The sequence below is a fragment of the Trachinotus anak genome, unplaced genomic scaffold (genome assembly GCF_046630095.1).
Source record: "Trachinotus anak isolate AG129_WGS33_773 ecotype Australia unplaced genomic scaffold, CSIRO_AGI_Tana_v1 ptg000005l, whole genome shotgun sequence".
In the NCBI taxonomy this organism is placed as follows: Eukaryota; Metazoa; Chordata; class Actinopteri; order Carangiformes; family Carangidae; genus Trachinotus; species Trachinotus anak.
Window position 1 is genome coordinate 24,078,081 of NW_027273856.1, and position 15,597 is coordinate 24,093,677.

Genomic DNA, 15,597 nt, shown 5'->3' on the forward strand with positions numbered 1-15,597 from the left:
AACAATATTCAATGAATAACCGACAATAAATGGTCTATTTTTCATGGCCTAAATCTTTATTACATGGGAAATTTTAAACCTTATGTACCTGCTGGAGTGTTAATTGTGTGTGCTCTACCCTTTAGGGTTGCCACAAATTGAAGAAAATAATGAATTTTGTTTACACACATTTCAATCATGTAAAAGTCAACTTATGAATGTGGTCATGTTCAAAGAAATTGGACATGGTTTTTTGGCTAAGGCATGTAATGAACACAAAAGACATAAAAATGCAGTCAGCGCAGAGTTCATGTTGCTGATTTTAAAGCAATAATGGTCTGCTAAGAAATGTCTCATGTTACAACAGCATTTTCATTTATAATGCTAGTACTGTATCATATTAACAGATGTATGGTGCTACAAGGCACTGCTGAAAACTTTATGGGATGAAGGTCTGACAAGCACTGATGTAAAGTATAAAGAGCAAAAGCATGTGCAAGATTAATTTTTTTTTTTTTGTTTGGAATGAGGAACACAGGCTGTACAAAAATGTTTTTGTACTTGCAGCTCACTCAGAGCTAGCAATAGTATTTTTGGTTGTGGTTTTTGGAAGATGTATAAATAGTGTCATATGTGATTGGTTGTTAAAACAGCAAAAATATTAGATGGAAAACTTTTTTGTTTTTAGCAGTTCAAAGCTTTAGTGTTTTTAGATGAAACATTGTCAACTTTAATTGTGACGTAGGCAAGCAGTACTGTCATGTGGGAAATCCACTCCCACTATTAATGCTTTTAATTTGCACTTACATTTGAAGAAAATTAAACTAGTATATCAAGAGTCACTTTTATCAGTGACAGCTTCAAGAACCTTGGGATAGAAAAACCTGGTTTGTCTGTTTGACACATTTATTAGAACACAAAAAAACAAAAATATGACCATTCATTTTCAGGTTTAAGGTTTAGCAGATTTGTTGTTTGAGTATTAGGTGACTTTGCACACAAGGCTTTTGTTCTGTTTCACTGTTATCCTGTTTTTTACTAAAATGACATGTCATGATCACAAATTCATGACATTTGGCCCAGCTTTGTAACTCCATATGGGGACAATCCCCTCGAAGGTTGTACCAGAGGATATATTTAAGTTTCGAAACTTCGCAGGTGCTGCAGCTTTAAAGGTTTCATCCAACTGTAGACACAACGTACACTGAAACATGATGGACATTACAGGTCCATCACCCTGATTGTATCAACAACATTATGGCTTGGTAAATTTTTTTAAACTTTTCTACAGTTTGTTGAAATTTAATTAGAATAGTTGTAAAACGTCTTAAGAGCTAGATAAGAAATTATGTTAGAAACATAACTTCTAAGTTAAATCATCATCTCATCTTTGTGAAATTCATTTGGCAGAGGAATGTCATTCATTCATTGCTTTTGAAATATGACATTTAGTTATGATTTTGTAATGAAATTAATGAGCAGTTAATTACGCACAACAATGTTTAAAAACATTAAACAAAAAAATTTTAAAACAGAAATACACATTTTCAACATTTTCTCTCGTTTTTTGAATTGTGATATTTTGTTTAAAGCTTTTATTTTGTTTTAGTTTCTTTCTTTTGAAAAAAAATGCCTTACAATGAAAGAAAAGTGAGTAAAATACTTAAAAAATGATGCAGACTAACGCTTACGAAACCTTTTCCTGATGGTTGCTCTACAGCAACCCTGTGAGTTTTAAAAAAAATTTCTCAGCTGTAGTTTTATTTTTGGGCTGATTCATTACAGTATTTTGACTGTCTCCATCTTGCTCCCATCTATTTTTTCCACCTCTGCTCTTCTTTGTAAACCTGATAATTACTACATAAATATACCTCTTAATAAACAAATAAAATAAACTATAACAAATTAACCTACAGCTTTCCATGAATTTAACCTATTTTGTCTCTTTCACTGGTGTAAAATAAAACAATAATAATATTAACAGACTAATAGCTAATATTAACTTTAAAAATGTGATAGATGGGAATACAAATAAGTGGAAATGATTCTGACAACTATGTGGCTATAAATGTAAGTATTTCAGGTCCTACCAGATCACCCTCTTCTTCCTCCTCTCTCTTGGGTTCCTTGGGCTCGTCATCAGGATTGAAGTCTTCCATTTCAACCTAATAACACAACCACATGTTTGTTTAGCTCAGTTTATGATAGACAACAATAATATTTTGAAAACTGTCAAGACTTGAAGACCTCACCTCCTCTATAGCAGCATCTTGAAGCAGGGACCGGACATCTAAGCGCACCATATGGCGTGGTGAAGGCTCCCAGTTGTTGGACATCTGTGTACAAAATGCTTCGTTAAGAAGTGTTTGCTTTATGTTTATGAGCCTCAGTGGACATTCATAATTAATTTTGTGAGAGACAAATGATCTTACAGACCTTCATTATATCCTTAAGTGTTCGCCCATGGACATTTCTCTTTGCACAAGTCTGAGTGTCTGCAGTGATTTCAGCCAGATACACCTTGAAATTACAAAAAGAAAAAGAAAAAAACACCACCTCTTAAGTACATGGCAGACTGGAACAACATTTTTTCTGATTCATAAACAACTAACCTCAAATCCTTTCGTTTTGGCTGCGCTCCAGAACTGATCAAAATGTTTAACCCTGTCATTAATCGTGTCTAAAATGATGAAGGGGAAAAAGCCGTCATCCAGAGTTTTCTTAAATGTTTTAAGCATGCTGCTTCGGTAGGTATCCTCCATCTCTGGCTCGTACTCATATTCAAGAACCTGCAAAACAGATTTTTGAGTTACACTGTTTATAATGTTTACAATATTAACTGTAATACATTTTATTTTTCATTTTTCATCCAACTGAATACTTAAGTACCATTTTTGTTATTGTTGTATATCACTCACCTTAGTTTTGACCCTCCTGCCTGTATCTGGGTCTTTCTGAACTTTCTCAACCTCCGTCATGAAATAGTCGTCCAAAACAAGAACTCTTGGTGGGGCACCGCCACAATCGACTTCCTTGTCCTTGATATCATTAACAAGATTGAAAAGTTATGTTTTCATATTTCTATTCTCGTTGTTACAAAAGATGATACCATTTCTTAGGTCAAAAAATATTCTTGGGGGACACATTAACAGCTTCTATGTGCATTGTTCTTGTTGTTGTAGTAATGTGAGCTTTAAATTGAGTTATATTACACTGTGTTTTGCTGGTATAACTCCACTCACCCGTATGAGCTTTGCAACATGGCTTTTTCCGCTTCCTGGAAGCCCTCTCATTATGATGACAATCTGTTAAAATAAATAGCTTGAATGAGAACTCCTGAATATTTTGTAAACTAATAATATGATGTAGACACATCAAGAAACACTGAAGCAGTAATATGTACCCTTTCAGGCCGAGACGATCTGCCAGGTGGTTTGAGAATATCGTCAATATTCTTGATTTCTGGCTTCTTCTCAACTCGTGGAGGTGGCTGAGGTGGAGGCGGTGGTGCAGTGGGAGGCCCTCGGTCATCTGGATAACTTCTTCTGTCCACTGTATGATATTATTTGCTGTTCAAGTTTTTCTCTAAATTGCATTATCTTTTCAATTTTAAATGTACTTCAATGGTTATAAATTGTTTCTACACATTTCCTTTATCAAGCAGAAACCTCATTTTAGTCACTTTGAAAAAAACTTGTGACTTAAGGGAAAAAATTTCAATGAAATTCAACCAAATGTATGTAATTCTACCTGTGTGTGAGTGCACGTCTGCTAACAGACCTGGAACTGAACATACCGTAAGGTGAGGAGCTATGGCCATAACGCTCAGGCCCACTGCGGTCAAGTCCAGTGCGCTCATATGGAGGTCTATCATAGCTAGGCCGTCCATAGTGTTCATCTCGATCACGACTGCCACTACGGTCCCTCTCTCGAAGATCCCACTCTCTCTCCCTGTATCCTGAGCGTAGAGGAGGTGCCAGTGGAGATCTACACAGAGGAGGAGTGTTATTAGGTTTCATTTCCTCAACAGAATTTCTTGTTTGAAACTGGCACACACTGATGACTAATCACAATGTATCACACAATGTGATATAGTACCTTTCTTCAACCATGGACTGTGTGCTTGAATCAAAAACAGACAAACAGAAAAGAATATTACATATGTACGGAAGCAGCACACTTCCCCATAGTTTGGAAAAAAAGGGTGCCAGAGCCACAGAGGAAACATGTTACCTGTCATCTCTTTCTCTTGGGGGATAGCGCTCCCTCTCAAATCTTTCTCTTTCATATTCAAGTGGAGGCTTTTCTCTGTATAACTCCCTCTCTCTACTGTACTCCCGGCGGTCCATGTAAGGGTCTAATCGTCTCTCATAATATGGGTCTCTGCTGTAAGGATCTCTGGGACCAAGAGGTTCTATGGGGAGAATTAAATAGTTAATCAGTGAACAATGGTTAGAAAAGGGCATAAGCAAGCTCCATTTGAGTAGAAAAATATAAGCTTTATAGTATTGAAACTCACCTTTTTCATACCCCCTGTCTGATGGCACTGGATCAGGCCTCAGCACAATTCTCTCACCGTAAGAGATCCGCTCAACAGTGGCACCAGGCTCTGAAATGAGTGTCAATATCAGCAAAAACGTAAGGAAAGTGAACCTGCATAATCTGTTAAAATGAAGAAATGTGTTCCTCTTTGCTGCTCATACCATGTCCATGCCCATAATCCACAGTCTTTGGAATCACTGAAGCTGTGGGTGCAGCAGAGAGGACTGGCTGGCAATCTGTGGCAGCAGGCTTTGCATCCCATGGCACAGGTTCAGTTGCAGCTGTCTGTGCTGCTGCAGTCATACCCTGAGGAGGACCGATTTGATATTATATAGATTTAGCAGTTAATTATAAAATGGAAAAATAGAAATATAATCAAAATAGAATCAGTGAAAACATAAGGAAAGTGGAAAGTTTGCCTAGTGTCCTTCAGTGGCTATGGTGTTCCTTACATGCCACATAGCCAAGGTGATTTTCAACTTGCATAACCAATAGTCTTGCAATTCTTACAGCAATGCACTCAAATGAGGCTAAGATAGTGTTATTATCATTTACCTTCAAAACATTCCTGACATCCGGTGGGATCTCCAAACCAAGAAGACCAGCAGGAAGCTCAGGTAAGACATCAGCTGGTGCAGTCCGAGGCTCAGTACCAGTGGTCTTTCCCTCCTGCAGTTCCCTGTAAACCCACAAGAAAGTCATAATGTAGATAAACTACCTAAAAGTTGCACAAAATCCATTTGAGCATAAAGTAAAGTAGGGAATACAGTAAGAAATTGGCAGAAAAACAAAACACTAAACAAAACAGCCTTCTACTTTGATCACTGCCATGTGTAGATGTAAGCCAGATGAAGTTTTTTTATGTGTGCATCACATCCTGTTTTTGGATGGAGGCAGAAATCTCAGGTGAATATTTCAAAACCTTAACAAATAATAACAACAATGCAATCAGCATAACTCGATGCCACAAGAGCTAAGTCAGAATGTAATGTGAGTGAATCTAGCATTTAATGTGTTAATCAACAATGAAAGTCTAGAAATTACCTTATAAGTTTAAGCTCTTGAGCAGCTTTCAAGATGATCTCATGCTGACGTTGAGAGAGAGCAAGTACATTTGCTCCACTTGTTCCCTGTGGTGCTGATTCAACAGAGCTCTCTGGTAAGTTTGTTACAGGTGCAGCAGGAATTGGAGGTTTATCCAAAGGAAGCTCTTCCCTGTGGCCCTCATATCGAGGTCTGCGATCTTCGTAGTCAGGAGGAAACCCTCTCTCTGGTGGTGGAGGGAGTCTTGAAGGCCTATCCCATTCTGAAGGGGCTGGTGGTGGGTATGGCGGCTCTTCCTGTCGATATGGTGGCTCATCCCTGTATTCACGGATTCTAAGTTCTCCTCTTCCCCTGTCAAGCTCATCATATGGATATGGGTGACCCCTTTCTCTTTCTCTTTCCTCCAGCCAATGGCCATCCCTGTAGGGCTCTGGTGGAGGCATGCGGGGGGGGAAGTCCCTCTCAGGAGGCGCACGCTCTCTGTCCCATTCAGACTCATAGCACTTGGCCTCTTGCCGATAGTCATCAGGAGGGTAGTCCTGTGGTGGCCGCCAGCGATAACCCTCTTCCCCATGACCATAATCCTCAACGTAACCCTCATTATATCCCTCTTCATATTCCTCATGTGTTGGACCTGGTCGCCACATACCTCTTGCCATTCCTCGACCCATGGGTCTCCTCCTTATTCCTCCCCTATCTATTATCTCATGGGGAGGCATAGGGGGACCTCTGCCATGTGGTGGTCGCCACCCTAAGTCTCTCTCCATTCCTTCATCGTACAAAGGCTCCTCCATAGAATCCATCATTTCGTGGGGTGGTGGTGGCACGCGTCGCCGGCCTCTTCCTACATCAGGATGCATCGGATGGCTGTGAGGGTCATGCCCATGGTACCTGGGGTGCCTTGCTGGATCAACTTCAGTATTGTCAGCATCCATTTTATGGCCCAAGGGCTCGTGATCCATTGGCCCATGTACTGGATGAGGTGGACGTCCTCGTCCTGGGTGCAAGAAACCAGGATGACCACGTGGAGGACGACCTCGGCCAGGAGGAAATGGGGGTCTCATTCCTCTCATTGGAGGAGGTCTCCTTTCTCCCCAGTAAGACTCTTCTTCCTCTGAGTACTCCACTGATTCAGCTTCTTCCCAGTGCCTGTCCGGTGGATCTCCTCTTCCCATAGGTGGTCCTCCTCTTCCCATGGGTGGTCCTCCTCTTCCCATAGGGGGACCCCCTCTAACCATAGGTGGACCTCCTCTACCCAAAGGTGGTACACCTCTACCCATGGGTGGTCCCCCTCTACCCAAAGGTGGACCTCCTCTCCCCATAGGTGGTCTACCTCTACCCATAGGTGGACCTCCTCTACCCATTGGAGGACAACCTCTACCCATAGGTGGGCCTCCTCTTCCCAGTGGGGGCCCTCCTCTCATTATTGGGGGCACTCCTCTCCCCATAGGGGGTCCTCCTAATGGCTCTTCATAATACTCTTCCCCTGTTGGGAAGTGATGGTCCTCCGGCATCCACATTTCTTCAGGGGGCACCTCAGACTCCTCACCTCCAAACTCCTCATATGAAGGATCTTGCCAGTGATATTCTTGCTGCTCTTCTGACATCCCCAACTCCTCTTCAGGGGGCATGTAATCATAGGACATTTCTCCTATCTCCTCCCCAAGCGGGACAGCGTTTGATCCCCTGAATTCTCCACGACCCCTCTGCCCACGACCTCGCCCATGCACTTGAACAGGCACTGGGGGCTGGCCTCGTCCCCTTCCAGGGGGAGGCCTTGGAGGCTCTGGTCTTGACTGCATTTGGCCCAAAGCTTGTGGGTCCTGTTGGATTACTGGGGGCTTTAGAACCACTGGGGGTTTGTTGTTTGTCAATGGTCCATCGGATTTGAGGGTATTTTGAGCAGCAGTAATATTTAACGAAGAAGAAGCAGTTACTGAAAGCTTGCTGTTAACAGGTTTGGGATTTTCACTATTGTCAGAAGCATTATTGCCCTCCGATTCCTTAGGGTTTGTGTTTGTCTGTAATGTCTGAGGAATGGGGTCACTTTGGACAAAAAAACTGTCATTTTCTAGTAAGTTGTCATCTGTCAAGTCTTCAGTATTGACCTTATCATCTTTTCCCAATTCACTTTTTTCTTTTTCAGACTGTGACTGCGTGGATGATTTTCCTAGAGTCTTGGATTCTGCACTGGCAGGTTGTTTAGTGGCTGTTTCTGCTTTAGGTTGGGGGCCTTGCTGTTGTTTTTGCTGGGGCACAGGTGGGCGTTCCAAACGCGGTAGAGGGCCAGGGAGCCTTGGGGGTTGTTCAAACCTAGGCTGCTGCCCAAATCGAGGTTGGTCGAATCTAGGAGGACCATCAAAGCGCTGGCGTGGTTGGTCAAATCTGGGAGGACCATCAAAGCGCTGTCGTGGTTGGTCAAATCTAGGGGGTCCATCAAAGCGCTGTTGTGGCTTATCAAACCTTGGGGGCCCATCAAAACGCTGCTGTGGTTGGTCAAATCTAGGGTTGTTTCCCCTGGGACAAGTAAGACAACAGAAATAATGAGAAAACATTAAGATAATCTTTCATTTAGAGAAAATTAGCAACATCCTAATAATATAAAACAATACATACTGATTGTAAACATGAAGTACTGTCATTTTAAAAGCCCAATTGATTCTATGAAACATTTTTCTCTACATTTTTTAAAAGCCATTCTAAAATTATGACTGTCACTTTTTATTCACAATTTGAAAATTTAATGTTCAAGCTGTAATGACCTAGCATGAAGCTCATAAATAGGTAATTACCAGCAAGATAACAAGCACCAATAAGATAAGAAGATTTATATCAACGTTATATTTCAGTTTTAATTTTTTAAATAACTTTGCAGAATATTTTAAAATTCTGTTTTTACTTTGAAATTATGGGTTTGAGTGTGGAGGGAAAATTGAATTTTAACAATTTTAGCGTAAGGTTGCAACAAAACAAAATGTGAAAAAAGTCTGAAAAAGGTCTGAATATTTCCTGAATGCAGTGTAGGTGCCAGTTCCAATTTGTTCAAAATCGATCTTTTAAAAAAGTGACAGCTCTATCTCAAATCTAACAATATTCAATTAAAAAGCAATTGCAGTGGTACAAAACAATTCCTACTGACCGTGGACCTCTAATGCTATTAAAGCTTGGTGGCTGAAGAGTGGGGGGAACTGGGGGTCTGACTCCTAAGCCAGCAGGGCCACCTCCTCTCACAGGGGTTCCAGCAGGTGATTCCGAATGTGGCCCAAATGCAGTGGACCATGGACCTTGAGATCTGGGACCAACAGCAGCTGGAGAATGCTGCACACCCTGGTTTAGTGACCCCTGCTGCATTTGAGTATCTTGTCCAGGGTACTGGCCATATTGCCCCATCATCCCACTATTATACTGGCCTGAGGCGAATGGCACCATGGCAGTGAGGGTGGCCATCCTTTCCTTAAGGTGGGCATTGGTGGCATTCATCTGTTCCTGCCACTGCTTCCATTGGTGCTCATAGTCCTGTAGCTGGTCTTTGTGGGGATAGGTCTTGAACTGCTCATACCATAGGGCAAATGAACGATCCCAGTCTTGAAATAAAGGGGTGAACTGCTTCTGTTGCATTTCATAGTGCCTCAGCTGCATTTCAGCAGACATCGACTGCAACAAAGGACATTAAGGTAAATAACTTTTTCATTTTTGTAGTATTAGTATTATATTATTAAGAATTATCATAAAAGGCACATGTAAAACAATGAACCCATGAGACATCACATTAAAAATGAAAACTTATGGGCCTCCTAGATGCTGCTGGGATTAAAGATCCCTCTTATTGCTGCTCTTACACATTCCTAGACCATCTTTTGGTTCAACTGAACACACTATGCTTTCTTTTGACCTGTCATTTTCTGTACATGAAATCTTTATACCAGGGAGAATAACCGGTCTTTAACAGCCAGATAGTGGCTGTTAAAGAAACTACAATTTACCTACCTGAAGGTCTGCAGGCTGCTGAATCAGCTGTTGGTATTGTTCAAGGACCTGCTGAAGCTTTTCATGCTGTTGCATGAGAGCCTGGTATTGTAATCCTGCTCTCTGTTGTTGCACCTGTTGCCACTGTGCTGCTGCAGCCTGTAACTGCTGGAGGCGGGCAGCCTCTGCTGGGTCTTGTGGGACTTCAGGCTTTAAATAAAAACAAGGAAAAATGGAATCAAAGTATGACTCTGTTAGTCACAAAAAATTTTTTTGACATAGGTGAGGGTAGTTTGTGATGGAAGGGATGACACATTTTTGTGAGATGGAGGCAAGCCAGTACTGACAACATACTACACCATCACAGAAACCACATTCTAGGTAAATGTATTTACAATCAGCAAGGTGGGTGCATCTAAACAATTTGGTATAGAGTCTATTGTCACTGACTCCTTGTTGAATAGACAAGTAAGACAAAGGTAAAATATGTATCCCAGGGCACTTCGTGAACTTACACTGGGCACAATTAAAACCAATGTTCCCATGGATTTAATTGCCTCAGTCATTATCATAATCATTGAACGGCATTAGAAGGGGAAAGAAGAATGAATGTGTTTGAGTCCTGTGGACTTCACACATTCATTACATGAAAGTTATCACAAGACGTGGGGCTAAATATCAATGGACATGATAGTAATGAAAGAGTGGGTGGTGAGACTTACTGTATCTTTAAATATAGGTGGTTTTCCCACATTTTCACTCTGAAAATTCATGCAAAGAATATAAACAATGTTTAAATCTAGTGATTTTTGAATATGTCTGGTATACTTCATTTAAAACTGGATTTGACATGTTCTTAAAGGCTGTAATGCAATACAATGAATTGAAAAAAGTAATTAACAGCAACAAAATTATTAATAGTCATTAGTTTCCCTGCACAACTAGGAGAAGGTCACTCTGCCAATTTCAAACCACATACACCAGATTTCATTGATAAAAAGTTGAAACTCATAGTAAATCATCCAGATCTGCCCCAAAATTTAATGGGCTCCTCCCTGCCTCACACTCAACCCTCAAGTTCTGTGCAAATTCCTTCAGTACTTTTTGGGTAATCCTGCTGACAAATAAATAAACACCAGTGAAAACATAACCTACAGGGGTTCGGTTACTGTAAATGTTAGATTTAAATTAAGTGATTTTCACAGTCTTGGCCATCTTAACAGCTCAGAAGCACTGGTACGCACCAGGTGTTTTGTGATGAATCAGTGCTGGTAGAGGTATAGCCATGATAGATCAGGTCAATAAATATGAGAATCGTCTATACTAACGTACTGGTTTACAGAATTATCTGCTGCGTCATTCAGTTTACGGAATACACAGAATTGCAGCAATCATTATAGTATGTATTTATTCAATTTAAATTATCACATTGCTATAATGTTCTTGAAGTGTGAGTTGAGAATATTTTATTACAAAATTTAAACAGAGAAAATCTAAAATCCTAGCTTACAACTAAACAACCCAAGTTATTACAGGACATTGTTAACCACTTGTTGTAGTTGACAGTGCATTGACAGGGTGAACTATTCTAAAATTCTGATAAAATTTCACTCACTCATTACAGTAATAAAAGTCCAATGCAGAATATTTTTGCAACCAATCTGACAGACAGCCTTTGAGTATACACACAATTTTGAATTCATGAGCAGTGAGGGCTGACCCTGACTAAAGTGATGCCAAGTGACCTCATACTACATATGCTGTAGTATTTCCCAAGAGATATAACCATAAACAGCTCTCTGACATGTTAGCTATGCTTACCCTTAACTCCTCAGGTGGTGGAGGTGGCACCGGTGGCTCATCTTTTGGAGGGGGTGGAGGAGGTGTGCTTTTCGGTGGTTCTGATGGAGGAGGAGGAACTGCTTGGCCCGCAAGTGGCAGCACAGGACCATCACCCTCTTTCTGATTCTGCTTGGCTTTGTCTTGCTTCAACTTCTGTAGATTCTGAAGATGCTGTTTGTACCAAAGTTGCTGTTGTTCCTGGAAGAAACAATTACAAAGGCGTGTCAGACAAAACTTTCACACTGCAAATGTTAAAAGACTTTTCCTGTAATACCTCCCGGTTAAATGTTACAGGATAAAACTGTGATGGGATCACAAACTTTGTCAGTGGCTTGAAACACAATGGCTTTTATTTCAGTTTTTCAATTTTCAACTTATTTGTTTCATTTTAAAACCTAAGTTATCAGAGTGTTACTAGAAAATGGCAGAATTTTTCAGACTCAGTAATGGTCATAGTAAACCAGAGTGGGACAAAATGCACACAAATACATGATTTAACTTTTAATTTACTTAAGGGATAATTGTTTTTCTCATTAACAAGCTTAATGTTGCACATTATACTCTACTCTAATTTCATATTGACAACCTTAGAGATCTACAATACAAGTCTACGCCGCTTTTTTAAATTAATATTTTTCAGACTAATATTGTGATTACTGAAGGTACCTTATTGTTTACATATTACTGTTGTTGTATTATTATTTATAAACCAAAATAGCAAAAAATGTGTTAACAAGGTGAAACGTATTACACTGTTATAATATAATCACTTATTATTATCAGCTCTGTGGGTATTCTTTGATGAGAAGGAACAACTCCACAGTCAGTGTGATTTAAACTTAACCCTGATTTAAGCAGATACAAATCCACTGAAATAACAATATATGTTTTTGAGTGACAAATGCCTTGTTCCGACCAACATCGATCATGGTTTCAAGTCTCAGCGTATAAGTTATGACAGTTCTGAATACAAATAGTATAATAGATATACTGGTTTAGTCTGTCTGTAATATATTAATAACCTTTGATGCTCTTAATAAATACCACAATTCCCCCACTTATCTTACATACTTGAAATGCACAGTGTTATGTTTGCAAGCATTACATTTGTTATTTGCATGAGAATGACATATCCTGTCACCAAAACAGGATAGGGGAACCATTTACAGAGTGCAATCACATTTACTGGCTACAAGGTAGAAAAGGCCAACATCAATTAAATAGTTTGATAAGGTGTTCTTAGGTTGCAAGTTTCGGCTGCAGATATAGCAAAGAACGCCTGAGTATTGATCAGAACAATCACAGAGATGTGATTTAGCACCAAAGCATGTCAAAACAAACTGATGCAAGGCATTACCTGCAAAGGTAAAGATTTGTCGTCTTCTGTTGTGGATGAATCCTTCTTACTGGCCTCGGAGGCTTTGGGAGCACCGTTGTTCTCCGGCGGCTTTGATGACAGGGGCTCTGGAGGAGGAGGACACGGTTGGGGCTCAGTGGAGTGTGGCTGCGGTGGAGGCGGAGGAGGTTGTTGGTGACTTTGCTTTGGGGCAGGGGGGCCTCTCGTCGGCTGAGCCGGAGTGTCGTCTTGTTTGTAATAGAGCTGAGCTCCTGCACTGCTGTCCGTATGTCCTGAGGTCTCTGGATGCCACGGCGACGACCCTGAATACCCACCACCGTACGCATTGGCACTGTTGCCGTGTTGTAACACAGACTGGAGCTGTTTCTGGTGCAGCATTTGCAGCTGCTGCATCTGCTGGAGATGCTGCTCCTGCAGGCTGGAGAACAGCGAGCCGCCGGATGAAGCCTCAAAGCCGCCGAAACCCGCGGCGGGGCCGGCGTGGCTGGCACCCGGTTGCTTACGAGGTCCAGGCCCTCCATAGTTTTGCGACTGAGGTCCACTATAATTTCCCCAGGAGGGATACATTGTTAGAAACCGAGGCGGTGTGCACGGCCTTTGTGCTCACCTATTGCCGGGCCTCAGTTGCTAACAAGGCTAACAAAGCTAACAGCTAACGTTGACCTGCCTTTTATTAAATTAATAGTTACATTTTCAGTTCCCGACTCGAACAGGCCCCAGTAGATAAAGGCTATAAATACCACATGTGTAGTAAAAAAAAACAAAAACCAAACCGTTATTCGTGAAAGACAATAATATCCACCTTCAGCCTTGTGAACATTTGTTACACAAATCGTTCAGACCAGGTTCACGGTGGACAGCTGATGACGGAAACACGTCACATGTCGTCATGTGACCACGTCCGTTTCGCTCCTATAAAACAGCGTATACACAGTTTAGAAATGCATTTCTGAGAACACGTGTTTAATTAATTTATTGTGCTTTCCTTCTTGTCCCACTTGGGAAAAAATGGAAAATGTAAATTTATTTTTGATTAATCGTGATTTTGTCGGAAAAAAATCTACACACACATTTTATTTATTTATTTATTTATTTATTTATCAGTTCATAAGTATTTTGATAGGCATGTTCTCTACCACAGTTATGCCATGTTTATACTGTCTACTGTCACCAATTGATACATTATGCTTTTGATGCACTTCCTTATACAATGTCCCAGCACTTACTAAATAGATGTATTACCTAAAACTTACACGAAGGTTTCCCACTGCACTGTAGCTGTACTGTTGTCCACTTTTAAGTCGTTTTGGATAAACGTGTATGCCAAATAAGTAGACGTAAATATATATGTATTATGCTGGTCGCATACTAAATTCATCAAATACATGCATACGTACAAAGTAACAGACAACAATCAAATTGTATAATGTGAAAATACAACGCACAACTCGGGTCTTAAAATAAAGTAAAAAAAACAAACAAAAAAAACAAAAAAAAAAAACAACTGACCCTCGATCTGTGATTTTTCCACAAGAGGGAGACATTTACAAAGACATTCGTACTCAAGGAACCACTGACTGCAGCAGCAACAACAGCAACAACAACAACATAATAATAATAATAATAATAATAATAATAATAATAATAACTTATTAATTCCAACTAAATTTGAGGTCTAAAAACATTTCTTGGAATTTGAAATTTGTCAGGTAATGTGATATTATTTAAATGAACAACAATAATATATGTAACTACATGATTATAGTAAATTCTGTATGAAACAATACATGAAAAATTTTTTTTTAGGATAGAGCTACAGCATGTTTCCATACAACCTACTGTAGTTTGTTGTCAGAGACTCAGGGAGCAACTGTGTGAGTTCAGACAGGACTTTATGTTTAGAAACTGAGGGGGTAGGGTGGGAGGGACACCAGTGGGAGGTAAAAGACCAGTGACTTTAGGTTGCCCTTGAGGTCTGATACACATAAGAGTATTTTTTGTCTTAAGATCACCAGTAAATCTGTATTAATTTTGACCAGAACCACTTAAAAAGAATCGTTAAAGCGGATTAATCAAGCCCGTCCTGTTTAATGTCTCCCGTTAATTAGTTTGTCAGCAGTGTTTTAATATCGCCTAATGACTTCATATTTCACTGATGACATTAAAGGGGTGTTAAAAGAGGGGAAATGGCCCATTCAGGATTCAGTTCTTTCGCTTAAGACGCCCTCAATGAATAAGACAAGGTCACGGAGGCCTAGCCTTTAGGGAGAGATACATTATCAGGGGATGGGGGTGGTGAAATCCCATAGAGGAAGCTCTCTCCCCTCTAAAACAGCATGACGGGCACAATGTGATACAGTTCTGTCTTAGAACAATACACTGCACAGGGAATTCATGCTACAGCTTAGGGCAGCCACGCTGTATAGGATGGCAGGATAGCCCCACAGTGTACAATAATACTGATGCGTATTTATGCCTGGTGCTGTTTGGCAGGGAGGGGTGAAACTGATTCATTTGTGTGGTGCATTAATAACAAGCATAGCATTTTTAAATGATTTTTGGCTAATGACCAGATGAATATATGAACGAAAACAATGGCCTTATATTTACAAATGCATTAGAAGTTAGCCCTTTTCAATCTTCATCAGCACTTTCAAAAGCTTTTTAAGCAAGAACAAAGAAATCAGAAATCGTAGAGTTGTAGCTCACAGTATTGAGGACACTGCATTTTCTCTGTGATGAAAATCCTATGTTAAACAAAATGCTCAATGGAGGCTAATGGATCCCGAACAAGTCTATGCACTGCTTCCAAAATGCTTTGTTTGACAAATCAATTTTCCCATAACCCGGTGAGGAGAAAAGTGATG

At 40.3% G+C, this 15,597-nt stretch overlaps 1 protein-coding gene across 4 annotated transcripts in view; it reads right to left on the bottom strand.

The window, feature by feature from the left end:
* Positions 1 to 13,608, bottom strand: part of ylpm1 (YLP motif containing 1) — a 25,858-nt gene extending 12,250 nt beyond the window's left edge. The window contains exons 1-19 of one of the 4 annotated variants that reach the window (XM_071479169.1): positions 12,731 to 13,608; positions 11,353 to 11,571; positions 10,254 to 10,292; positions 9,553 to 9,741; positions 8,705 to 9,219; positions 5,566 to 8,082; positions 5,077 to 5,200; positions 4,683 to 4,827; positions 4,499 to 4,588; positions 4,213 to 4,393; positions 4,078 to 4,101; positions 3,776 to 3,966; positions 3,383 to 3,531; positions 3,222 to 3,284; positions 2,898 to 3,017; positions 2,592 to 2,768; positions 2,416 to 2,499; positions 2,232 to 2,315; positions 2,070 to 2,144 (exon numbers count right to left, since the gene is read on the bottom strand). In XM_071479169.1, coding sequence (XP_071335270.1) covers positions 2,070 to 2,144; positions 2,232 to 2,315; positions 2,416 to 2,499; positions 2,592 to 2,768; positions 2,898 to 3,017; positions 3,222 to 3,284; positions 3,383 to 3,531; positions 3,776 to 3,966; positions 4,078 to 4,101; positions 4,213 to 4,393; positions 4,499 to 4,588; positions 4,683 to 4,827; positions 5,077 to 5,200; positions 5,566 to 8,082; positions 8,705 to 9,219; positions 9,553 to 9,741; positions 10,254 to 10,292; positions 11,353 to 11,571; positions 12,731 to 13,297 — 5,553 coding nt within the window. In that variant the 5' untranslated portion in view covers positions 13,298 to 13,608. The remainder of the gene's footprint in view (positions 1 to 2,069; positions 2,145 to 2,231; positions 2,316 to 2,415; positions 2,500 to 2,591; positions 2,769 to 2,897; positions 3,018 to 3,221; positions 3,285 to 3,382; positions 3,532 to 3,775; positions 3,967 to 4,077; positions 4,102 to 4,212; positions 4,394 to 4,498; positions 4,589 to 4,682; positions 4,828 to 5,076; positions 5,201 to 5,565; positions 8,083 to 8,704; positions 9,220 to 9,552; positions 9,742 to 10,253; positions 10,293 to 11,352; positions 11,572 to 12,730) is intronic. The other 3 variants (XM_071479166.1, XM_071479168.1, XM_071479167.1) reach the window with 3 other exon arrangements.
* Positions 13,609 to 15,597: the final 1,989 nt, after the last annotated feature.